General features: G+C 43.9%; 1 protein-coding gene across 1 annotated transcript in view; it reads left to right on the top strand.

Moving 5' to 3' along the window:
- Nucleotides 1-1,701: 1,701 nt before the first annotated feature.
- Nucleotides 1,702-27,771, top strand: part of LOC133361341 (gastrula zinc finger protein XlCGF71.1-like) — a 32,208-nt gene continuing 6,138 nt past the window's right edge. Inside the window, exons 1-2 of the mRNA XM_061580273.1 lie at nucleotides 1,702-1,740; nucleotides 11,344-11,490. Coding sequence (XP_061436257.1) covers nucleotides 1,702-1,740; nucleotides 11,344-11,490 — 186 coding nt within the window. The remainder of the gene's footprint in view (nucleotides 1,741-11,343; nucleotides 11,491-27,771) is intronic.

Below are 27,771 nucleotides of genomic sequence, written 5' to 3'. Positions count from 1 at the left end.
TTTAACGCTTTGGTATTCCTGGAACGGAAATGGTTTGCATGGTACTGGAAATGTGTGAACATAGGACATAATAAATATTCCCTTCGAGTTTTGACGTAAAAATGATTGCAGATGAATAAAAACGTATTTTTAACAAATGTTTGTCCCGTCTTTATTTTATAATGTTCCTAGCAAAAACATGTTAAGAGAATTTCAGGTGGAGAATCTCCGTCACACAAGTGTGCCCTGAACTGGCAGCATCTTGGCTGTCTACCCGATTAACACGTGTTCCTTGAGGGGAAAGGTCCCCGTAGTTAATCGTTCATCAACGTACCAGTCCCTAATCCCGAAGAATGTCGTGGATAAACTGTACTCTATAACATGTAAACTGTAATACTATAAACGATAACACTAAACATTAAATGATTATAAACTAGTGTTTTAATTTATAACCATATAAACGGAGGTAAGGTATTATAATATCATTATAAGCAGTAGAATCAAAGTGTGGTCTTATTAAAATAGCACTTTGCTCATATGTATGTATAGTGTACGTGCAAGGATCGGATTAAAATGATTACAATTACACTACGGTCGTTATAGAATCACGATTTTCATTGCTGGATGAATGTTCCATCTCAATGGTAATAAATAAACGCACAAACACATTATAAGCTCATGAGCTTATGAATCGTTACAATTATTATAACAATCACAAATTGTAACAAAGCGAAATTCCCACGAAGCAAAACATCACGCTCACATGGCGGATTCTTGAACAAAATGCAACACTAAAGTGGCAGAACTCAACAAGAAATTCGCACGACAAAGCTAACAAATCCTAAAAACAGACAACACACGCACGTTAGTAGCTGTTCGAAGAAGACAACACCTCGCACCTTCAACTTTACACATTATACAGCCCCAAAGATCCAACTCGAAAATTGGCGGTATATGACACCATTTGAACTTCCTACTTTCGTTCTCGATTAATGAAGATATTCTTGGCAAATACTATCGCTTTCGCTTGTGATGTACCTCCTAATTATGGCCTCGGTTCAAAAAAACAAAAAAATCAATGCGAATTCCTCCATTATTCCAAGCTGCACAATTAAGGGTTGTGGACCGCTTTGAATGCTTCAATTTAATCACAGTAAATGCTTCAGACCACATCAGGACACTCAACCTAGAGCATATTTGAAGCAACGTGATGAGATGGCTAAGAACTTCAAGTTTATTCTAGTGTTAACGATATTTTAGCAATATAGGTAAGTACACTATATGTACTAAGAATTCGTCAACATAGCAGGTGTCTTGTTCTCCGTAATCAACCAAAATTATGACAAATTCTATCATAAATGATAGATAATTCTTCAGTAGTAGTCGCTAATCTCCGTCACACAAGTCTGCCCTTAACGAGCAGTATCTTGGCTGTCTCCCCATTAACATGTTCCTAGAGGTGGAATGGCCCCGTTATAAATCGTTTCACAGCATTCTGGTCCCTAATCCCGAAGTATACTGGAGATCACCTGTACTCTATAACATGTCAACTGTAACATTATAAACGATAGCACTAAACATTAAACTACTATTATTTTAAAGCGTCGCAATGTACAGTTTCCGTTGCCGAGCGCCCCACCATGTGGGACACACCAGACTTGGGCTGTACAGGACATGGGGATGAGCTGTCCGGGTGGGGACGGACATAAGTCTTGAGGCGGGATGGGTGGACGAACCAACGGCGACGCCCTATCTACATTCGTACACACTTAGGCCGTTTCACCTCTATGACTTCAGCTGTATCATTATAAACGATATCACTCAACATTAAATGACTATAAACTGGTTTTCTAATTCATTACACCATAAACGGAGGTACGGTATTCAAATCTCATTAGAAGTATTATAATAGCACTCTGCTCATATGCATGTAAAGCGAACGTTCTATCGAACCGGGGGTTGGATATGCAAACTGTGAGGGGTGCAGGGTTAGAATCGAATTCAAATTTCTAGAATAACAATATTATCGTATTAGCATTTTACTGTGCTTGACTGTATGTTACGTGTAAATGCAAATTGTTAGTCGTAAATGCGAGGCAGAGGTTAAGAGGTGCATATTTAATCCAGTGTTAATGTTTAGTTTAGCATCATATTTAAGGACAATATTGGTAATAAAAATAATCTGGACATGGCAAGTGCCTTGTTCGTCTCGTTAAACCAAAATTAGTAGAATGTCGGTCATAAAGGAGTGCGAGTTATTTCATAAGTAGTATTCGCTGAGCCTCCAGATACTAACCTACACACAGTTATGGTTAAACAAAGTAACGTTTAGTCGCTAAATTCTCAGCTCAGACATGATCATCGCAATCATTTCTAAAGACGTGTGGGGTCCCGTGAGAGCAGGGCCTGGCTACAAATAGTCGAGCAGCAGAAACAGCAGAATCAGAAGTAGTTGCGTCGCCCTCAAAATGTGTTGTTGCTGTTGTTGTTGCTGCTGTAGTTACTTCTGTTGCTGTTATGTATTGGGTGGTGGCTCATTTACTCATCACCACCCATAATCATCCACACAAATCATCAGTATCAACACCCATTATCATCACCAATCATCATTATCACTATCAACTCACCATCACCAACCATCGTCACCACCACAACCCAACCATCACAACCAACATTCATCATAACCACCACCAATCATCCATCATCATCAACACCCATAATCACAACAACCCATCATAATCACCACCCATAACCATCACCACCCATCATCATAACCTCACTAATCATTACCACCACCCATGATCATCACTACCACCCATCATAATCACCACCCATAACCATCACCACTCATCATCATAACCTCACCAATCATTATCACCACCCATGATCATTACTACCACCCATCATAATCACCACACATTATCATCACCAACCATCATCATTACCACCCTTCATAATCACCATCCATCATCATCACCACCCATCATAAATTAACAAACACAAACAGCTCCAAACATAGATATGTAACCTGACAGACATAGATAACAGACACACACAAATAAAAAATCTAATTAACAACTTAATTATAAAAAGCACAAATTACCACTGCCAGGATAGGTGCACACAGACAAATACTTTACACAATAATAATTTACATGGAACTCAAATTCACACTTAGTACAACCACCTCACTCACTTAAATATAACTACAGATCAAAAACTCTAATAAAAACCTGAATTTAAAAGTAAATAAACCAATGGGATGCTGTTTATACGCTTGAAATGTAATTAATGAAATGCAAGTTAATAATTCCTATTAAACAAAAAATAACAACGAAACAGTATGAAGCCTGAGGCCTAGGTATATGCCAGGCCTGATGGCCAGGCATCGCTTCAGTCCTCGCCGCAGTAACGGCGACATCAAAAACAGCACAAAGCGAGGGGCAAATGTTGAATGTCGAACCGAGGGCTCTGCTGTTTCTGGTGACGCACACCACCCGCACTGCACCACGTGGTGCGCCCGCCAAGCGCGTGGGGGCGGAGCCTCGCTGTAGTGACGTCACCTCTGTTACGTCATAGCCACGCCTCCACCCGCAGTCGAGAGGAATGCGCACGAGTGAGCAGCAGCAGCAGAAGCCTTTGCAGAGCGAATTCTCAACGAGGTGAGCGTCCCTGTGGGAACCTCATTTTCCAGTAAAAATATGATAATTGTTTTTTACCCTTCTATCTGGCAACAAAACTGACACCTTTTTACAGTGCGCCTTTTGGCGTCATCAGGTCCAACCCATGTGAGACTAGGCTCTAAGGAAAGCTGTCTCGGGTGTGGACCAATCAACTTCAAGGACAGTGCACATTATCAGAGTTATGTTCTTTTGTTTGTATTATGACTGCAGGTATTGCGGTCTATGCAAACATGACTCCTTGTAAAAAGGTGTCAGTTTTGTTGCCAGATAGAAGGGTAAAAACTATTATCGTGAGCGTCCCTGTTGACGATGTGTGTTGTTTATATTTATTGCACGTTTTGACTGCAAACTAAAGCTTCATTATTTTTGAATATGTTGGTATTTAGATTTTTTGCTACCAAATTAGGACAATTAGTTAGGTTACTTGGCATGCTCTGATATGTTGCTGTTACTGTCATTGTTTAGACCCAAAGCAAGTCAACATTTAAAACTTTCATAACTAACCTGTTTAAATCTCATATAATATAATTAACATGTCTATAAAGATTGTGTTCTGATTGCCTGCATAATTGTGCCCTGCATTACGTGTATTGAATGTTATCCAACACGAGGGAGGAGTCTACCTTTTAGTTCAGACCCAAGCTGCTGCCATAGACGTCTCCTATCTGTGATGTCACAGCCACATGGGCGGTACCTCTGACATCAAGTGACCTACGACATCATTCTCGGGTTAGGGTTCGGGGGGCCTTCATCAAACAGTCGATTAATACAAATGGGCTGTGCATCAACATGCTTGTCTGGATTAGAGGTTAAACATCACGGTTATGTCTGGCGATTATGTTTAATGCAATAGGCAGTTGGAATAAACATGTTCGCGTGGGTGGATGAGTGAGTGATCTGACGCACGTGTGAGTGGGCAAACAAGCGAGTGAGTGGACTTGTAAAACAAACGGCACGAAAGTGATTTGATTAGTACAGCGAGTGCTCAAATATGTAACAATTGAGAGGATGAGTGATTCAAAAGGCTGCTAAATTCAAGCGTTTTTACAACCTCCCCAGGCCCTCCAACATCAAACAGAAACTACTACTTCCCAACAACATGGACAGACAACGCAAGTGGGCTGACATCTTGGAGGACTATGTTGGTAAGTCCCAGTTACCTGCATCACGTGGCTTTTATGCAGAGGAGGCAGCTCCCTGATTAATTATTTTTAGTGGACGTGGCTTGGTGGTGATGGGAATAGGTAAACGGTCAAGTGTGGCAGACAGCATGGATTTAGAGCTGCGTTTCAGCCATATTGGTTTAAACGGGGGTCTCAAATTTATGAAATTGATGATCTCAACATGCTTACAAAAATATGACTTGTAATGTTTTACTGTCATGTGACTAATGTTTCTCAACAGCAGGTCATGTAATGTGTTAAGAGGTAATTACAAGAATCTCAGAATTAGTTGTGTGAATATCCACGTGCTTCGTTCTCTAAGACATTACTCGTCCTTTGAATTAATTTTGTTTTCCGTAGCCCGGGAGTCATGGCGCCAGTCGACCACGTGGGGGGGCATTATGGATGAAGTGGACCCTTTCCCAGGCCAAAGCAATGAAAATCGTTCCCCAAAGGTGTGTATGGGGTCTATGGGAGTCAAACACCACATTCTCTCCACACTCCCACACCATTGCACCAAAACATCACTACACCTCACATCACCACACCATCTCTTCATATCACCTTTCTCATCACACCACACCACCACCAACTCAATACAATATACTCTTAGGTTGTTTCAGTAAAGTCACGTATGTGACTCTTTCATAGGTTTTTTCGGTAAAGTCACATACGTGAGTATGAATGCTTGCAGTCACGAAAACTTCAAATCGAGAATCAATACAATATCATAGAGCCTCATAAAGCGTCAATACCATCACAAGGCACCATCTCTCCAGAACATTCCACAATTTCACCTCTCCGTATCACAACACCATCTCCCAACACCATCACTCCATCTCTCCACCATCACGTCATGCCATATCCCACTCGTGCAGGCAAATGAAGTCGCCATTCATTACCAATGAAGACAGAATGATATCAGGCAATCTCATGAATTATGTCTGTGAGCTGATTGGAAGTTGACATTCCAGTTACCCATTATGGGTGCTGCAATAAAATTTGTCCAGATTATGGGCATCCAGATCTTTACAATAGAACATTCTGTGGAAACTATTGCCAGTGATGATTGTTGCCAACAATCTCCATGAAATCGTTGTAGACTATCACTGCATTAAGTGCGTGTATTGAATTTGTGAGAATATGAGGATATAACATGTATTTTGATAACATTAGGTGATGGTGTATATTCATACGTTTGCTATCATGTTTGCATGAGTTAATGTGCATTATTGCATCCGTACATAGATGTGCCAGTATGCATTTTTGTTTGCTATGTGCCCGTCCATGTTTGTGTGCCTGCAAGAATATATTGTGTCCTGAGTGTGCATGTCTGAATGGTCATGTGCTTATCTTCGCGTGAACAGAGGAGCATTGGGGAGGTGAAGAACTTCAGCGGAGTGAAGCGTCTCCAGGAGGACAAGCGCCTTGCGAAGGAGAAATGCACATTGGAAGAGAAGCGCCCCAATGAGGTGAAGCACCTCGCCAAGTTGAAGCACCAAACGGAGCAGAAGTGCCTTCGAAACAAAATCCTCAACGACGTGAAACGCGTCATGGAAAAGCGCCTCCTTGAAGAAACGCGCTTCATGCAGGAGAAGCGCCTTCGCGAGGTGAAGCGTCTCAAGGAGAAGCATCTGGGGGAAGAGAAGCGCCTCATAGATGTGAAGCGGGTCAAGGAAGAGAAGCGCCTCATTGAGGAGAAGCAGGTGAAAGAAGAGAAGCGCCTTGTCGAAGAGCAGCGCCTCATTGAGGTGCAGCGGGTCGAGGAAGAGAAGCACCTCATGGAGGAGAATCGCCTCTTTGAGGTGAAGCGTCTCATAGAGCTGAAGCGTCTCGAGAAGAAGAAGAAGCGACATGAGGAGAGGCGCTTTCGCAAGGTGAAGCTCCTCGAGGAGAAACGTCTCATGCAGGAGAAGCGCCTCGTTGAGGTGAAGCATCAAGAGGAGGAGGAGCACTTGATGGAGGGGAAGCGTCTTGTGGAGCAAAAGCGCCTCGAGGAGGAAGAGCGCCTCGCCAAGATCGAGCGACAATGGCTCCAGACCGATACCACCACCAGCAGCACCACTACCACTGACACCACCGCCACCACCACCACCGCCACCACCGCCACCATATCCTCCAATCCTGTGTGGGGCCCAATTGCACCGAGCTTTGGAGAAGAGGGCTTCCAAGAAGATAAAGCAAACTCCGGAGTCGCTGAGCCACGGTAAACCACTCTGCGTGTGCGCCCTGTGTGTTTATTTTTGTTATTTATTGCCATGCTTCTCACGCAGCATCAGCCTTACTCGGTCTCAAGATTTTTTTTCATGAGGATCCTGCCAAGTTTGCTCGCATTTTGCAACAAAGTTGCTACTGTTTGCGATCCAAATTAAACGATTTGCATTGCTTGTGTGGGTTCAGTAACAGGGAGAAAGCTACAGAACCTCCCCAGAACAGATGGCTGCATAATCCACACGGAGAATGTGGCCAAACGTGGAAATCAAACCCAGGTCAACGTTGCTGTGACGCACAGATGCTCAAGCCCTGTCGCGCTCTCAAAATACACAGACACTGCAAACCCCACGTGTACATTCCGCTATACTGAGGACAGATTTATTTTTCGTAACTGGTTTCTGAGTTAGACGACATAACGAAGTGGGCATATCTTCACCATGTAACCCTCCATCCACCGTGAAATTTTCGCTGTCTATCGCCTGTTTCTAGGCCAGCTGCCTAGTCGCCTTGTAATGCACAGCGACAGCTACCACTGAGAGGGGTGTCCAATTTAAAACGCGATGAGATGAGAGATGCGAGAGGCTAATCGCATGCAATGCACTTTGAGATGCCTTCGACGTCAAGGGAGGTGGCTCTCTCGACCACAAATCACTGACGGACACTTTTTTGAAATCGTGGATGTGTTGAAGCGACCAAATGGTCGTGCACTCATTCTTCACCATTACAGTTCAGATCTTGCTTTCCGCCCTGGCTATTATTGCTGCTGCATTGACCACACAGATCCACACCCATTCCGTCACAGTGGACGTTCAGGATCTCTATCGATGCCATTTGAAATGCTTAGGACATTATGTGCAAGGGGTCAATTAGAATATACATATAGAATATGTTCAATCTAGATTTGAAGTTTTAGTGACTACAGGGATCCATATTCTTTGGTTATATCGGTAAATTCACGTAGGTATGAAATAAAATAAATTAAATTAAATCACGACGTTTCGATGGCCATGTCGTTATTGCAAGAACGTTTCTTGCTGTGGTTTTCCCACCTGATGATGATTGCTTGTGTTACAATCGAAACGTTGTGATTTAATTTATTTTATTTTATACCTACATGACTTTACCGAAAGAACCAAACAAATGTCACTTCAAATTATTCAGCTAAATTTGCACAGCAACGCCACCCACTACTGTGATACTACAGCAGTCTGTGTGAGACACAGCTGCACCTATCTCAAGGATAGCCTGGCGCCATGAGAATGACAGCACCAATACTAAGCACACTCACTGGCCATGTCGTTATTGCTGTTTCTTTTCAGCTCGAATTAATCCGCCACACATTCCACCCACGGACGATGGGGAGATGGCGATGTCTGCCGTAGCAGCAAGGTGGAACGGTGTCGTGTTTGACAGACAACCATCAGTTTTACCATGTCTAGTGGTGGTCTCCCTGTTACAGGTTGAGTCACAAACCGCACCTCTCCATAACAAAGGCTCAGCCTTTGATATGCAGTCTATTCTTAGTCTTAAGCCTCACCTTACCATATTAATAAAAGTATGCGGCCCTTGCCCCACCACCTTCTCCAACCATCATATAAACGAAGTGGTAGCTTCTGCAATCTCTCATTTACCTGATACAGCTGTCGTGGCTGTGATGGTTCCACCTGAAGACGGAAGCTTGTGTTGCCTCCGAAACGTCGTGATTTTTATTTTTTATGTTATTTTATTTTACTTTTTAATGTTTTTTTACCTACGTGACTTTACCGAAAAAACCTAAGAATATGAATCATTGCAGTCACGAAAGCTTCAAATCTAGAACGGTGTCGTGTTGTCTCTTCACAGATCTGAGCCAGCTCAGCCCTCCTCCTCACTCGTCCAGGCCTTTGAAGTGAAGACAGAGGTTGTGGAGAAGGAAACGAAGAAAGAGGTGAAGGAGGAGATGATGGAGGATGAGGTAGAGACAGAGGAGGAGGAGAAATCGGAGGAAGAGAAGGCAAAGGAGGACGAGATTGTGATGGTGACAATGGAGGAGAACACGGAGGGAGAGGAGAAAGACAATACGGAGATGGAGGACAAGGAGACAACAAAGGATGAACAGATGGTCGTGGTGGAGGACATGGAGACGACGGACAAAGGGGAAACAATGGTGGTGGAGGAGGAAGAGAAGACGGTGGTGGAGATGGTGGTGCCGGAAGGTGAGGAGGAGATGAAGGAGGAAGAGATGGTGCTAGCGGAGGAGAAGAAGATGGAGAAGATGGAGGTGGCGCAGGAAGAGGAGGAGGTAGAGGAGAAGATGGTGGTGGAGGATGAAGAAGAGGGGATGGAGGAGGATGAGACGGAGGAGAAAACGGAAGAGGTGCAGGTGGAGATGCACGAAAAGAAGAGGAAGCGAGGGAGCCTCGCTCGCGTGGCGAGAGCGATCGCCTCACTCCTCCGCCACGTGCTGCTTTGTGGTGGCAGGTCCACCGCCCAGTAGGGGTGGTGGCGGTGGTCGTGCATCGGTGCCGACCGTGACCACTATCACCACACTACCCGCCCACCCCGTGATACTCGCTACACACACCACACGGTTCCCCAGAGAGACGGTGCAACGTTCAGGTCCAGAATACCGAAGTATACCGGGAATCACCTGTACTTAAAAACACGTAAATTGATAACACTATAAACAATAACACTAAACATTAAACGACAAAAAAAGCTACCAACTGGTTTTATAATTTATACCACCATAAACGGAGGTACGGTATTTTAATTTCATTAGAAGTATTATAATGGAACTCTACACATGTTTGTTAATTGTCCGTTCAATCGAACCGACGGTCGGATATGTGAACTGTGGGGGTCGAGGGTAAGAATGGCATTCAAATTTTAGAATGACAATTTGGTCGTTTTAGCAAATTACTGTACTTGAATGTATGTTATGTGCAAATGCAAATTGTTAGTCGTAAATGCGAGGGAGGGGTTAAGAGGTGCACGTTTAATCCAGTGTTAACATTTATTTTAGCATCATATTTAAGGACACTGTTGTTGATAAGAATTCGTCTGGACATGTTATGTGCCTTGTTCTGCTCGATCAACCAAAATTAGTACAATGTCGGTCATACAGGAGTGTGATTTCATTCATGAGTAGTATTCACAGAGCCCCGATGACACTAACCTACCTAAAGTTATGGTTAAAAAAGTAATCTTGAGTGACTTAATTCTGAGCTCAGACATGATCATCGCAATCATTTCCAAAGACGTGTGGGGTCCTGCGAGAGCAGGTCCCGACTGCAAACAGCTGGGCAGCAGAATCGGAAGTAGCTGCGTTGCCCTCGAAATGTGATGTTGCTGCTGTTGTTGCTGCTGTAGTTGCTTCTGTTGCTGTAATAATCGCAGAGAGGTGGTGTTCCGTGATGGGATGACGCCTTTGATTAAAGCCTCTGTTCAAACTCACCCGATTGACGCCCTTGATCGTCGCATTTTATCAACTCTGATATTGTATACTCTCACATGTTAAGCTCTATCATAGTGAAACATAATATTATAACCTATGAACTACAACCTATCCATTGTAACGCTGTAAAAGAATATTACCTATTGGGTTTCACTCCCTCGTCGAGAAGGCCGCTCTCTTCCTTTTCTAAAGTTACATGCTAATTTCTCTGCATTCACTTTAAATCGAGGACAAAGTTTTTCCATTTATTCAAAATAAGCGCACAATTACACACTGAGATGCACTTACATATACATGCATGAAGTACAATGGGCACATTACCCTTCGGTATGTTAATAGACATGCGGATTGTACCTTCCAAAATTAACAATCGAATGCAAATATCCTGAAAGACAAAGGATTGGATCCTAGGGGGGAGTTATAAGGCGGCTCAGAAGCAGAGCTCAATGCCATTTCGAGAGGGAACTTGATGAGGTTGGACGCTCGACTCGTCGCTCTGCTGATCGCCCTTCAACCGCGAGACAACGCAGCTTGGCGAGCACAATTGCTGTGTCGACAGTTAGGCGACTTTGCGTCGGGAGAGTTCGTGGCGACATCTTCAGACGGGTTCCAGACATCGATATACCGTGAATCTCCAAGTAAGTGTCTATTTTCGCGGATAAACTCTTACACGTGTTCGTCGTCAAATTTACGGGAATTCTTTGCGTCTCGATTAGACGCGAGAGTACTTTTGACACCATAACACCGCTGCTGTTGCTACGCTCACATGGAGCAGAGACGCTCTCCACAGCCCCACGCACACGGAGGCAAGAAGCCATTCAATTGCTCTGTGTGTGGGAAGTCCTTTTCACGGCCATCACATCTTAAGAGTCACCAGAGAACACACACGGGCGAGAAGCCGTTCCTGTGCCCTGTGTGTGGAAAGGCATTTGCAAAGTCATCACATCTTCAGAGTCACCAGAAAACACACACGGGCGAGAAGCCATTCCTGTGCCCTGTGTGTGGGAAGACATTTGTACAGTCGTCAAAACGGAACAGGCATCAGAAGGTCCACGATGATAGGAAGCTGAAATCAAAAGTTGAAATTCAAGGTGCTGCAATGATTCCTGAAGATAATTCCACCTTCGATTCCATGCAGTTGGATCCCGAGAGATGGATGGATGTAATGGAGTGGCTCGAGGATCAAACTGAGAGCTCGGGTGACTGAAATATAATGTTGCATGCGGTTATACCTATTAAGCTGTCTTGGGTACTTTTGTGTGTAATTCTGACCCTTTAGTTTTACAGTTCGTTTGAGAGTTTCTTGACGTACAGGTGGTGAGTTTTGATTTTGTCGGATTTAAGTCTTCCTGTTGAGCTAAAGTTGGAATGCATATGTAGTTAGATCTTTACTCAACATTTTAAACGGGTTTTTTTCAAGTATAAAGCTTTTTTTGGATGGTAATAATCTGCTTTGGTATGTACATTGATGACGCGTTCGTGGGATATATGTCCTTGACTTCAACATAGACGAACAGTGAACAAATGTGGTGAACTAATAAGGACATCATGGGGAATGATACTTTAACGCTTTGGTATTCCTGGAACGGATATGGTTTGCATTGTACTGTAACTGTTTGAACATAGAACATAATACATATTCGGTTGGAGTTTAAACGTAAAAATGATTGCAGATTTTAAGAAATGTTTGTCCGTTTATTTATTTTACAATGTTCATAGCAAAAACGTGTTTTAAGCGAGTTTCAGGTGGAGGATCTTCGTCACACAAATCTGCCCTTAACCGGCAGCATCTTGGCTGTCTCCCCACTAACATGTGTCCCTGGAGGGGAAAGGTCCCCATTACAAATCTATTCCCAACGTTACGGTCCCTAATCATCAAGTATGACATGTGAACTGTAACACTATCAACGATAACAAAAATCATTAAAATACAATAATCTATTAACTAGTTTCATCATTTATAACACCAACAACAGAGGTACGGTATTATTAGTTTTGAACAAAATAAATGGAGGTTCGTGATTATAATCGCATAATAATAATTATAATCGCACTGTGATGATGTTAGAATCACACTGTGCCCATATGCATGTTAAGTGATTGCGAACCGGGGGTAGGATTTGCAAGATTTGAATCTCATTACAATTATTAAAATCCCACTGTAGTCGTATTAGAATCAAACTGTCCACTGTTGGATAAATATCATGTTAATTTAACCGAATAGCTATATACGGTATGTAAACATATAAAGTGTATAACAATCACATATTATAACATAATTACATTTCATATGATTTGAAAAACATACGTTCATTTTAAAAAAACTGAGAATTTCGTGGACCTTGTGGGGAGATGGAGTGCGGTGGATCGGATCGTCTCCGCTGCTATTGACGGTGCCAAGCAGCGAATGTTTAACTCCAGTCACAGCGACTTACCCAAACTACATCTCCCCAACAAGGCAGCCTTCCCTATGCTGTGTATTTTAGCCGTATATTTGAGGACGATATTGAAGATAACATTTCGTCAAGAAAAGGCATGATTACAATTCCTTCATAAAGGAGTATGAGTTCATTCATGAGTGGTATTCGCTAAGGCCAGATGGCACTAACCTGCACTCAGTTATGTTGAAACAAAGTAAACATTAGTCGCTCAAATCTCAGCTCATTCATGGTCATTGCAATTATTTCCAAATGCGTGTGGGGTCCCACGAGGACAGGGCACGGCTAAAAACTCTCACATTATTAACTCACACTGTAAGCTCTAACATTATAAACTCTAACAATATAACTGTTGTAGCTATACATTGTAACGCTATAACAATACCACTGTAAACTACTTTTATAGTAAAATTTAATGTTGTGAACTCGAACAATAAAACATATGAGCTCGACATTATAATGCAAAAAATAACATATGCTAGTGTTATAGATTGGAACACCATGTATTGAAGTGTGATATTGGATTCGCATTCGAATGATTAGAATTACTCCGTGGTCCTCTGCGAATCAGACTATGCTGGTAAGTACGTTACATGTCTTTATGTAACATGTCTTTATGTAATATGTATGTATGTATGTAATATGTATGTAATATGGACGTGCGAACCAAGTGTGGGATCTGTGAAACGGAAGGTGCAAGAACAGGATCTGATTACATTTTTTGTCGTACCAAAATGTGGCCTGCGAGGTGTCAGGTTTAGAATCGAATCAAAATTATTAGAATCACACCATGGTCGTATTAGAATCAAGTTGCCCACTGATTGATGAATGTTCCATCTCAACGGCATCGAATAGCAATATAATCGAACAAAGTTCGTGAGATTGAATCGTTACAATTGTAATGACTTTAGACTCAGACTGGAGAGGGTTATTTTGTTGATCTTTTAACACTGCTGACGACCCCGGAATCTCGATATAGCAACGAAAACGACGAGACAGCAAAATGCCACGACCCGATATTCCACCAAAACAGCCCTGAACGTCGTTCCTCCTCCTCTCTTATTCGTTGTGAGAATTCCCCCCCACCCTTTGTCCCGCCTTCCCTTCTTGAACTCTCTCTATCTTATTGTCACCGCTTGTCCCTTACTAGATGCACTGTCTTTACATCAACAACAGTTTTTAGAAGCCACGTGCGTCAGGGCAGCAGATGTAGCAAAATTTCCCAAACCAAATACTCAACTGTAAGGGGTAAGCAGTGTGACCACACTCACCCGTCAACAACAAGAAAACAACACAATAACCACAACAACAATCCTAACACGCTTCCACGTTGTTCAACTGGACCCTTCAATTGTCCGTGTGTTGGGCTTGGATCCTACGAGCGTAACCTTGAGCATTTTGACCTGGTTCTCGACGCCGGTCCCTCGCCCATGGTGGAATCTTGTGCCTTTCGGGGCGTCAAGGGTTCGCACCACAGCCTTGAAGGGTTAGACAGCTCCCTGGCTTCTTTTGAGAAACATGACCGGGCTCCTGGCACCGATTCCTCGCACGTGGGAGATCCTTGAGGCACCCCGGGCCTCAGGGGCTAGCAAACTGTGAGCGGCACAACACATTTCCTTTGGAGTACGGTTTCCGTTGCCAAGCACCCCACCACGTTGGACACACCAGACTTGGGCTGTACGGGACATGGGGATAAGCCGTCTGGGTGGGGACGGACATAAGTCTTGAGGCGGGATGGGTGGACGAACCAACGGCGATGCCCTATCTACATTCCTACACACTTAGGCCGTTTCACCTCGATGACTTCAGCTGTATCATTATAAACGATAACACTCAACTATAAATGACTATAAACTGGTATTCTAATTCATTACACCATGAACGGAGGTACGGTATTCAAATCTCATTAGAAGTATTATAACCACACTGCTCAAATGTATGTAAAGCGAACGTTCCATCGAACCGGGGGTTGGATATGCGAACTGTGAGGGGTGCAGGGTTAGAATCGAATTCAAATTCCTAGAATAACAATATTGTCGTATTAGCATTTTACTGTGCTTGACTGTATGTTACGTATAAAATGCAAATTGTTAGTCGTAAATGTGAGGCAGGGGTTAAGAGGTGCAGGTTTAATCCAGTGTTAACGTTTAGTTTAGCATCATATTTAAAGACAATATTGGTAATAAAAATAATCTGGACATGGCACGTGCCTTGTTCGTCTCGATCAACCAAAATTAGTAGAATGTCGGTCATAAAGGAGTGCGAGTTCTTTCATGAGTAGTATTCGCTGAGTCCCCAGACACTAACCTACACACAGTTATGGTTAAACAAAGCAACGATTAGTCACTTAATTCTCAGCTCAGACATGATCGCAATCATTTCCAAAGACGTGTGGGGTCCCGCGAGAGCAGGTCCTGTCTACAAATAGTCGAGCAGCAGAAACAGCAGAATCAGAAGTAGTTGCGTCGCCCTCAAAACGTGTTGCTGCTGTTGTTGCTGCTGTTATTGGTGCTGCTTTAGTTACTTCTGTTACTGTTATGTATTGGGTGGTGGCTCATTTACTCATCACCACCCATAATCATCAACACAAATCATCGGCATCAACACCCATTATCATCTCCAATCATCATTATCACTATCAACCATCGCCACAACCACCACCCACCCATCACAATCCAACAGTTATCATAACCACCACCAATCATCCATCATCATCAACACCCATAATCACAACAACCCATCATCATCACCACCCATAACCATCACCACCCATCATCATAACCTCACCAATCATTACCACCACCCATGATCACCACTACCACCCATCATAATCACTACACATTATCATCACCAACCATCATCATTACCACCCTTCATAATCACCACCCATCATCATCATCACCACCATCCATTATCAAGATACATCATCATCACCACCCATAATAAATTAACAAACACACACAGCTACAAACATAGATATGTAACCTGACACAGACATAGATAACAGACACACACAAATAAACAATATCATTAACAACTAAATTATAAAAAGCCCTAATTACCACTGCCAGGATAGTTGCACACAGACAAATCCTTTACACAATTATAATTTACATGGAACTCAAATTCACACTTAGTACAACCACCTCACTTAAATATAACTACAGATCAATAACTATAATACAAACCTGAATTTAAAAGTAAATAAACCAATGGGATGGTGTTTATACGCTTGAAATGTAATGAATGAAATGCAAGTTAATAATTCCAATTAAACAAAAAATAACTACGAACAAATATGAAGCCTGAGGCCTAGGTATATGCCAGGCCTGATGGCCAGGCATCGCTTCAGTCCTCGCCGCAGTAACGGCGACATCAAAGAAAGCACAAAGCGAGGGGGCAAATGTTTAATGTTGAATCGAGGACTCTGCTGTTTCCGGTGACGCACACCACCCGCACTGCACCACGTGGTGCGCCCGCCAAGCGCGTGGGGGCGGAGCCTCGCTGTAGTGACGTCACCTCTGTTACGTCATAGCCACGCCTCCACCCGCAGTTGAGAGGAATGCGCACGAGTGAGCAGCAGCAGAAGAAGCCTTTGCAGAGCGAATCCTCAACGAGGTGAGCGTCCCTGTTGACGATGTGTGTTGTTTATTTTTATTGCACGTTTTGACTACAAACTAAAGCTTCATTATTTTTGAATATGTTGATATTTGGATTTTCTGCAACCAAATTATGACTATTAGTTTACTTGGCATGCTCTGATATGTTACTGTTACTGTCATTGTTTAGACTCAAAGCAAGTCAACATTTAAAACATTCATAACTAACCTGTTTAAATCTCATATAATATAATTAACATGTCTATAATTATTGTGTTCTGATTGCCTGCATAATTGTGCCCTGCATTACATGTATTGAATGTTTTCCAACACGGGGGAGGAGTCAGCCTTTTAGTTCAGACCCTAGCTGCTGCCATAGACGTCTCCTATCTGTGATGTCACAGCCACATGGGCGGTACCTCTGACATCACGTGACCTACGACGTCATTCTCGGGTTATAACAAATGATTTAAGTATGGTCATTTGACCCCAATGACCTACAAGACATAGGGGGGCCTTTATCAAGCAGTCGATTTATACAAATGGGCTGTGCATCAACATGCTTGTCTGGATTAGAGGTTAAACATCACGGTTATGTCTGGCGATTATGTTTAATGCAATAGGCAGTTGGAATAAACATGTTCGCGTGGGTGGACGAGTGAGTGATCTGACGCACGCGTGAGTGGGCAAACAAGCGAGTGAGTGGACTTGTAAAGCAAACGGCACGAAAGTGATATGATTGGTACAGCGAGTGGTCAAATTTGTGATAATTGAGAGGATGAGTGATTCGAAAGGTTGCTAAATCTGAGCATTTTTACAACCTCTCCAGCCCCTCCAACATCAAACAGAAACGACTCCTTCACCACAAAACATGGACAGACAACGCAAGTGGGCTGACATCTTGGAGGACTATGATGGTAAGTCCCAGTTACCTGCATCACGTGGCTTTTATGCAGAGGAGGCAGCTCCCTGATTAATTATTTTTCTTGGTGGTGATGGGAAGAGGTAAACGGTCAAGTGTGGCAGACAGCAAGGATTTAGAGCTGCGTTTCAGCCATATTGGGTTAAATTGGGGTCTCAACTTTATGAAATTGATGATCTCAACATGCTTACAAAAATATGACTTGTAATGTTTTACTGCCATGTGACTAATGTTTCTCAACAGTAGGTCATGTTATGTGTTAAGAGGTAATTACAAGAATCTCAGAATTAGTTGTGTGAATATCCACGTGCTTCGTTCTCTAATACATTACTCGTCCTTTGAATTAATTTTGTTTTCCGTAGCCAGGGAGTCATGGCGCCAGTCGACCACGTGGGGGGACATTATGGATGAAGTGGACCCTTTCCCAGGCCAAAGCTATGAAAATCGTTCCCCAAAGGTGTGTATGGGGTCTATGGGAGTCAAACACCACATTCTCTCCACACTCCCACACCATTGCACCAAAACATCACTACACCTCACATCACCACACAATCTCTTCACATCACCACCAACTCGATACAATATACTCTTAGTTTTTTCGGTAAAGTCACGTACGTGACTCTTTCTTAGGTTTTTTCGGTAAAGTCGCATACGTGAGTATGAATGCTTGCAGTCACGAAAGATTCAATTCGAGAATCAATACAATAGCATAGAGCCTCATAAAGCGCCAATACCATCACAAGGCACCGTCTCTCCAGAACATTCCACAATTTCACCTCTCCGTATCACAACACCATCTCCCAACACCATCACTCCATCCCTCCATCATCACCTCATGCCATGAGTTAATGTGCATGTTTGCATCCGTACATAGATGTGCCAGTATGCATTTTTGTTTGTCTATGTGCCCGTCTATGTTTGTGTGCCTGCGAGAATAGATTTTGTCCTGAGTGCGCATGTCTGAATGATCATGTGCTTATCGTCGCGTGAACAGAGGAGCATTGGGGAGGTGAAGAACGTCAGCGGAGTGAAGCGTCTCCAGGAGGACAAGCGCCTTGCGAAGGAGAAATGCCCAATGGAAGAGAAGCGCCCCAATGAGGTGAAGCGCCTCGCCAAGGTGAAGCACCAAACGGAGCAGAAGTGCCTTCGAAATAATATCCTCAAAGACGTGAAACGGGTCATGGAAAAGCGCCTCCTTGAAGAAACGCGCTTCAAGCGCCTTGGCGAGGTGAAGCGTCTCAAGGAGAAGCATCTGGAGGAAGAGAAGCGCCTCATAGATGTGAAGCGGGTCGAGGAAGAGAAGCGCCTCATGGAGGAGAAGCGGGTGGAAGAAGAGAAGCGCCTTGTCGAGGAGCAGCACCTCATTGAGGTGCAGCGAGTCGAGGAAGAGAATCGCCTCATGGAGGAGAATCGCCTCTTTGAGGTGAAGCGTCTCATAGAGCTGAAGCGTCTTGAGAAAAAAAATAAGCGACTTGAGGAGAGGCGCTTTCGCAAGGTGAAGCTCCTCGAGGAGAAACGTCTCATGCAGGAGAAGCGCCTCGTTGAGGTGAAGCGTCAAGAGGAGGAGGAGCACTTGATGGAGGAGAAGCGTCTTGTGGAGCAAAAGCGCCTCGAGGAAGAGCAGCGCCTCGACAAGATCGAGCGACAATGGCTCCAGACCGATACCACCAGCAGCAGCACCACTACCACTGACACCACCTCCACCACCGCCGCCATCGCCGCCGCCACGTCCTCCAATCCTGTGTGGGGCCCAATAGCTCCGAGCTTTGAAGAAGAGGGCTTCCAAGAAGATAAAGCAAACTCCGGAGTCGCTGAGCCACGGTAAACCACTCTGCGTGTGCGCCCTGTGTGTTTATTTTTGTTATTTATTGCCATGCTTCTCACGCAGCATCAGCCTTACTCGGTCTCAAGACTTTTTTTCAGGAGGATCCTGCCAAGTTTGCTCGCATTTTTCAAGAAAGTTGCTACTGTTTGCGATCCAAATTGAACAATTTGCATTGCTTGTGTGGGTTTAGTAACAGGGAGAAAGCTGCAGAACATTCCCAGAACAGGTGGCTGCACAATCCACACGGAGAATGTGGCCAAACGTGGAAATCAAACCCAGGTCAATGTTGCTGTGACGCACAGGTGCTCAAGCCCTGTCGCGCTCTCAAAATTCACAGACACTGCAAACTCCACGTGTACATTCCGCTATACTGTGGACAGATTTATTTTTCATAATTGGTTTCTGGGTTAGACCACATAACGAAGTGGGCATATCTTCACCATGTAACCCTCCATCCACCGTGAGATTTTCGCTGTTTATCGCCTGTTGACAGGCCAGCTGCCTAGTCGCTTTGTAATGTACAGCGACAGTTACCATTATTAACTCACACTGTAAGCTCTAACATTATAAACTCTAACAATATAACTGTTGTAGCTATACATTGTAACGCTATAACAATACCACTGTAAACTACTTTTATAGTAAAATTTAATGTTGTGAACTCGAACAATAAAACATATGAGCTCGACATTATAATGCAAAAAATAACATATGCTAGTGTTATAGATTGGAACACCATGTATTGAAGTGTGATATTGGATTCGCATTCGAATGATTAGAATTACTCCGTGGTCCTCTGCGAATCAGACTATGCTGGTAAGTACGTTACATGTCTTTATGTAACATGTCTTTATGTAATATGTATGTATGTATGTAATATGTATGTAATATGGACGTGCGAACCAAGTGTGGGATCTGTGAAACGGAAGGTGCAAGAACAGGATCTGATTACATTTTTTGTCGTACCAAAATGTGGCCTGCGAGGTGTCAGGTTTAGAATCGAATCAAAATTATTAGAATCACACCATGGTCGTATTAGAATCAAGTTGCCCACTGATTGATGAATGTTCCATCTCAACGGCATCGAATAGCAATATAATCGAACAAAGTTCGTGAGATTGAATCGTTACAATTGTAATGACTTTAGACTCAGACTGGAGAGGGTTATTTTGTTGATCTTTTAACACTGCTGACGACCCCGGAATCTCGATATAGCAACGAAAACGACGAGACAGCAAAATGCCACGACCCGATATTCCACCAAAACAGCCCTGAACGTCGTTCCTCCTCCTCTCTTATTCGTTGTGAGAATTCCCCCCCACCCTTTGTCCCGCCTTCCCTTCTTGAACTCTCTCTATCTTATTGTCACCGCTTGTCCCTTACTAGATGCACTGTCTTTACATCAACAACAGTTTTTAGAAGCCACGTGCGTCAGGGCAGCAGATGTAGCAAAATTTCCCAAACCAAATACTCAACTGTAAGGGGTAAGCAGTGTGACCACACTCACCCGTCAACAACAAGAAAACAACACAATAACCACAACAACAATCCTAACACGCTTCCACGTTGTTCAACTGGACCCTTCAATTGTCCGTGTGTTGGGCTTGGATCCTACGAGCGTAACCTTGAGCATTTTGACCTGGTTCTCGACGCCGGTCCCTCGCCCATGGTGGAATCTTGTGCCTTTCGGGGCGTCAAGGGTTCGCACCACAGCCTTGAAGGGTTAGACAGCTCCCTGGCTTCTTTTGAGAAACATGACCGGGCTCCTGGCACCGATTCCTCGCACGTGGGAGATCCTTGAGGCACCCCGGGCCTCAGGGGCTAGCAAACTGTGAGCGGCACAACACATTTCCTTTGGAGTACGGTTTCCGTTGCCAAGCACCCCACCACGTTGGACACACCAGACTTGGGCTGTACGGGACATGGGGATAAGCCGTCTGGGTGGGGACGGACATAAGTCTTGAGGCGGGATGGGTGGACGAACCAACGGCGATGCCCTATCTACATTCCTACACACTTAGGCCGTTTCACCTCGATGACTTCAGCTGTATCATTATAAACGATAACACTCAACATTAAATGACTATAAACTGGTATTCTAATTCATTACACCATGAACGGAGGTACGGTATTCAAATCTCATTAGAAGTATTATAACCACACTGCTCAAATGTATGTAAAGCGAACGTTCCATCGAACCGGGGGTTGGATATGCGAACTGTGAGGGGTGCAGGGTTAGAATCGAATTCAAATTCCTAGAATAACAATATTGTCGTATTAGCATTTTACTGTGCTTGACTGTATGTTACGTATAAAATGCAAATTGTTAGTCGTAAATGTGAGGCAGGGGTTAAGAGGTGCAGGTTTAATCCAGTGTTAACGTTTAGTTTAGCATCATATTTAAAGACAATATTGGTAATAAAAATAATCTGGACATGGCACGTGCCTTGTTCGTCTCGATCAACCAAAATTAGTAGAATGTCGGTCATAAAGGAGTGCGAGTTCTTTCATGAGTAGTATTCGCTGAGTCCCCAGACACTAACCTACACACAGTTATGGTTAAACAAAGCAACGATTAGTCACTTAATTCTCAGCTCAGACATGATCGCAATCATTTCCAAAGACGTGTGGGGTCCCGCGAGAGCAGGTCCTGTCTACAAATAGTCGAGCAGCAGAAACAGCAGAATCAGAAGTAGTTGCGTCGCCCTCAAAACGTGTTGCTGCTGTTGTTGCTGCTGTTATTGGTGCTGCTTTAGTTACTTCTGTTACTGTTATGTATTGGGTGGTGGCTCATTTACTCATCACCACCCATAATCATCAACACAAATCATCGGCATCAACACCCATTATCATCTCCAATCATCATTATCACTATCAACCATCGCCACAACCACCACCCACCCATCACAATCCAACAGTTATCATAACCACCACCAATCATCCATCATCATCAACACCCATAATCACAACAACCCATCATCATCACCACCCATAACCATCACCACCCATCATCATAACCTCACCAATCATTACCACCACCCATGATCACCACTACCACCCATCATAATCACTACACATTATCATCACCAACCATCATCATTACCACCCTTCATAATCACCACCCATCATCATCATCACCACCATCCATTATCAAGATACATCATCATCACCACCCATAATAAATTAACAAACACACACAGCTACAAACATAGATATGTAACCTGACACAGACATAGATAACAGACACACACAAATAAACAATATCATTAACAACTAAATTATAAAAAGCCCTAATTACCACTGCCAGGATAGTTGCACACAGACAAATCCTTTACACAATTATAATTTACATGGAACTCAAATTCACACTTAGTACAACCACCTCACTTAAATATAACTACAGATCAATAACTATAATACAAACCTGAATTTAAAAGTAAATAAACCAATGGGATGGTGTTTATACGCTTGAAATGTAATGAATGAAATGCAAGTTAATAATTCCAATTAAACAAAAAATAACTACGAACAAATATGAAGCCTGAGGCCTAGGTATATGCCAGGCCTGATGGCCAGGCATCGCTTCAGTCCTCGCCGCAGTAACGGCGACATCAAAGAAAGCACAAAGCGAGGGGGCAAATGTTTAATGTTGAATCGAGGACTCTGCTGTTTCCGGTGACGCACACCACCCGCACTGCACCACGTGGTGCGCCCGCCAAGCGCGTGGGGGCGGAGCCTCGCTGTAGTGACGTCACCTCTGTTACGTCATAGCCACGCCTCCACCCGCAGTTGAGAGGAATGCGCACGAGTGAGCAGCAGCAGAAGAAGCCTTTGCAGAGCGAATCCTCAACGAGGTGAGCGTCCCTGTTGACGATGTGTGTTGTTTATTTTTATTGCACGTTTTGACTACAAACTAAAGCTTCATTATTTTTGAATATGTTGATATTTGGATTTTCTGCAACCAAATTATGACTATTAGTTTACTTGGCATGCTCTGATATGTTACTGTTACTGTCATTGTTTAGACTCAAAGCAAGTCAACATTTAAAACATTCATAACTAACCTGTTTAAATCTCATATAATATAATTAACATGTCTATAATTATTGTGTTCTGATTGCCTGCATAATTGTGCCCTGCATTACATGTATTGAATGTTTTCCAACACGGGGGAGGAGTCAGCCTTTTAGTTCAGACCCTAGCTGCTGCCATAGACGTCTCCTATCTGTGATGTCACAGCCACATGGGCGGTACCTCTGACATCACGTGACCTACGACGTCATTCTCGGGTTATAACAAATGATTTAAGTATGGTCATTTGACCCCAATGACCTACAAGACATAGGGGGGCCTTTATCAAGCAGTCGATTTATACAAATGGGCTGTGCATCAACATGCTTGTCTGGATTAGAGGTTAAACATCACGGTTATGTCTGGCGATTATGTTTAATGCAATAGGCAGTTGGAATAAACATGTTCGCGTGGGTGGACGAGTGAGTGATCTGACGCACGCGTGAGTGGGCAAACAAGCGAGTGAGTGGACTTGTAAAGCAAACGGCACGAAAGTGATATGATTGGTACAGCGAGTGGTCAAATTTGTGATAATTGAGAGGATGAGTGATTCGAAAGGTTGCTAAATCTGAGCATTTTTACAACCTCTCCAGCCCCTCCAACATCAAACAGAAACGACTCCTTCACCACAAAACATGGACAGACAACGCAAGTGGGCTGACATCTTGGAGGACTATGATGGTAAGTCCCAGTTACCTGCATCACGTGGCTTTTATGCAGAGGAGGCAGCTCCCTGATTAATTATTTTTCTTGGTGGTGATGGGAAGAGGTAAACGGTCAAGTGTGGCAGACAGCAAGGATTTAGAGCTGCGTTTCAGCCATATTGGGTTAAATTGGGGTCTCAACTTTATGAAATTGATGATCTCAACATGCTTACAAAAATATGACTTGTAATGTTTTACTGCCATGTGACTAATGTTTCTCAACAGTAGGTCATGTTATGTGTTAAGAGGTAATTACAAGAATCTCAGAATTAGTTGTGTGAATATCCACGTGCTTCGTTCTCTAATACATTACTCGTCCTTTGAATTAATTTTGTTTTCCGTAGCCAGGGAGTCATGGCGCCAGTCGACCACGTGGGGGGACATTATGGATGAAGTGGACCCTTTCCCAGGCCAAAGCTATGAAAATCGTTCCCCAAAGGTGTGTATGGGGTCTATGGGAGTCAAACACCACATTCTCTCCACACTCCCACACCATTGCACCAAAACATCACTACACCTCACATCACCACACAATCTCTTCACATCACCACCAACTCGATACAATATACTCTTAGTTTTTTCGGTAAAGTCACGTACGTGACTCTTTCTTAGGTTTTTTCGGTAAAGTCGCATACGTGAGTATGAATGCTTGCAGTCACGAAAGATTCAATTCGAGAATCAATACAATAGCATAGAGCCTCATAAAGCGCCAATACCATCACAAGGCACCGTCTCTCCAGAACATTCCACAATTTCACCTCTCCGTATCACAACACCATCTCCCAACACCATCACTCCATCCCTCCATCATCACCTCATGCCATGAGTTAATGTGCATGTTTGCATCCGTACATAGATGTGCCAGTATGCATTTTTGTTTGTCTATGTGCCCGTCTATGTTTGTGTGCCTGCGAGAATAGATTTTGTCCTGAGTGCGCATGTCTGAATGATCATGTGCTTATCGTCGCGTGAACAGAGGAGCATTGGGGAGGTGAAGAACGTCAGCGGAGTGAAGCGTCTCCAGGAGGACAAGCGCCTTGCGAAGGAGAAATGCCCAATGGAAGAGAAGCGCCCCAATGAGGTGAAGCGCCTCGCCAAGGTGAAGCACCAAACGGAGCAGAAGTGCCTTCGAAATAATATCCTCAAAGACGTGAAACGGGTCATGGAAAAGCGCCTCCTTGAAGAAACGCGCTTCAAGCGCCTTGGCGAGGTGAAGCGTCTCAAGGAGAAGCATCTGGAGGAAGAGAAGCGCCTCATAGATGTGAAGCGGGTCGAGGAAGAGAAGCGCCTCATGGAGGAGAAGCGGGTGGAAGAAGAGAAGCGCCTTGTCGAGGAGCAGCACCTCATTGAGGTGCAGCGAGTCGAGGAAGAGAATCGCCTCATGGAGGAGAATCGCCTCTTTGAGGTGAAGCGTCTCATAGAGCTGAAGCGTCTTGAGAAAAAAAATAAGCGACTTGAGGAGAGGCGCTTTCGCAAGGTGAAGCTCCTCGAGGAGAAACGTCTCATGCAGGAGAAGCGCCTCGTTGAGGTGAAGCGTCAAGAGGAGGAGGAGCACTTGATGGAGGAGAAGCGTCTTGTGGAGCAAAAGCGCCTCGAGGAAGAGCAGCGCCTCGACAAGATCGAGCGACAATGGCTCCAGACCGATACCACCAGCAGCAGCACCACTACCACTGACACCACCTCCACCACCGCCGCCATCGCCGCCGCCACGTCCTCCAATCCTGTGTGGGGCCCAATAGCTCCGAGCTTTGAAGAAGAGGGCTTCCAAGAAGATAAAGCAAACTCCGGAGTCGCTGAGCCACGGTAAACCACTCTGCGTGTGCGCCCTGTGTGTTTATTTTTGTTATTTATTGCCATGCTTCTCACGCAGCATCAGCCTTACTCGGTCTCAAGACTTTTTTTCAGGAGGATCCTGCCAAGTTTGCTCGCATTTTTCAAGAAAGTTGCTACTGTTTGCGATCCAAATTGAACAATTTGCATTGCTTGTGTGGGTTTAGTAACAGGGAGAAAGCTGCAGAACATTCCCAGAACAGGTGGCTGCACAATCCACACGGAGAATGTGGCCAAACGTGGAAATCAAACCCAGGTCAATGTTGCTGTGACGCACAGGTGCTCAAGCCCTGTCGCGCTCTCAAAATTCACAGACACTGCAAACTCCACGTGTACATTCCGCTATACTGTGGACAGATTTATTTTTCATAATTGGTTTCTGGGTTAGACCACATAACGAAGTGGGCATATCTTCACCATGTAACCCTCCATCCACCGTGAGATTTTCGCTGTTTATCGCCTGTTGACAGGCCAGCTGCCTAGTCGCTTTGTAATGTACAGCGACAGTTACCACTGAGAGGGGTGTCCAATTTAAAACGCGATGAGATGAGAGATGCGAGAGGCCCATCGCATGCAATGCACTCTGAGATGCCTTCGACGTCAAGGGAGGTGGCTTTCTCGACCACAAATCACTGACGGACACTTTTTTTAAATCGTGGATGTGTTGAAGCGACCAAATTTTCGTGCACTCATTCTTCACCATTACAGTTCAGATCTTGCATCCCGCCCTGGCTATTATTGCTGCTGCATTGACCACACAGATCCACACCCATTCCGTCACAGTGGACGTTCAGGATCTCTATCGATGCCATTTGAAATGCTTAGGACATTATGTGCAAGGGGTCAATTAGAATATACATATAGAATATGTTCAATCTAGATTTGAAGTTTTAGTGACTACAGGGATCCATATTCTTTGGTTATATCGGTAAATTCACGTAGGTATGAAATAAAATAAATTAAATTAAATCACGACGTTTCGATGGCCATGTCGTTATTGCAAGAACGTTTCTTGCTGTGGTTTTCCCACCTGATGATGATTGCTTGTGTTACAATCGAAACGTTGTGATTTAATTTATTTTATTTTATACCTACATGACTTTACCGAAAGAACCAAAAAAATGTCACTTCAAATAATTCAGCTAAATTTGCACAGCAACGCCACCCACTACTGTGAAACTACAGCAGTCTGTGTGAGACACAGCTGCATCTATCTCAAGGATAGCCTGGCGCCATGAGAATGACAGCACCAATACTAAGCACACTCACTAGCCATGTCGTTATTGCTGTTTCTATTCAGCTCGAATTAATCCGCCACACATTCCACCCACGGACGATGCCTTCATATCCGCCTGCCCGCCGTACCTTTCTTCATTATTGACAACTTGCAGCTCAGCACACGGCAGATGCCTGCGCAGCGCGACTCACGACCTCCTCTCGATACCAAGATCCAGGATGGTCATCGTGTCTATGCGCCGCTTCTCGGTGGCAGCCCCAACAGTCTGGAACGATATCCCTCTGCACATTCGCAGCATCACCTCAATCGCCTCCTTCAAGAGACACTTAAAAACTCACCTCTACCTTAATTATGGAGCTTTCGTGACTGCAGGAATTATTCTTTGGTTCTTTCGGTTAAGTCACGTCTAAAGATAAAATAATAAATTAAAATAAAAGCATATTACGACGTTTCGATTGCAACACAAGCAATCATCATCAGGCAAAAGCAAAAAAAAGAAATAGCAACAAAAAATCTAACTAGAAAACTATAGACAGACATACAAGCAGACAGACATCACACGGACACACAGAGAGAGGACACATATCTATTTGTGCCGATATGTGTCCTCTCTCTGTGTGTCCGTGTGATGTCTGTCTGCTTGTATGTCTGTCTATAGTTTTCTAGTTAG

This window comes from Lethenteron reissneri, chromosome 72, assembly GCF_015708825.2.
Source record: "Lethenteron reissneri isolate LAM-NWPU_2019-01 chromosome 72, ASM1570882v1, whole genome shotgun sequence".
Taxonomy (NCBI): domain Eukaryota; kingdom Metazoa; phylum Chordata; class Hyperoartia; order Petromyzontiformes; family Petromyzontidae; genus Lethenteron; species Lethenteron reissneri.
The sequence above is the reverse complement of the archived record's forward strand: the minus strand, read 5'-3'. Positions and strand labels throughout refer to the sequence as shown.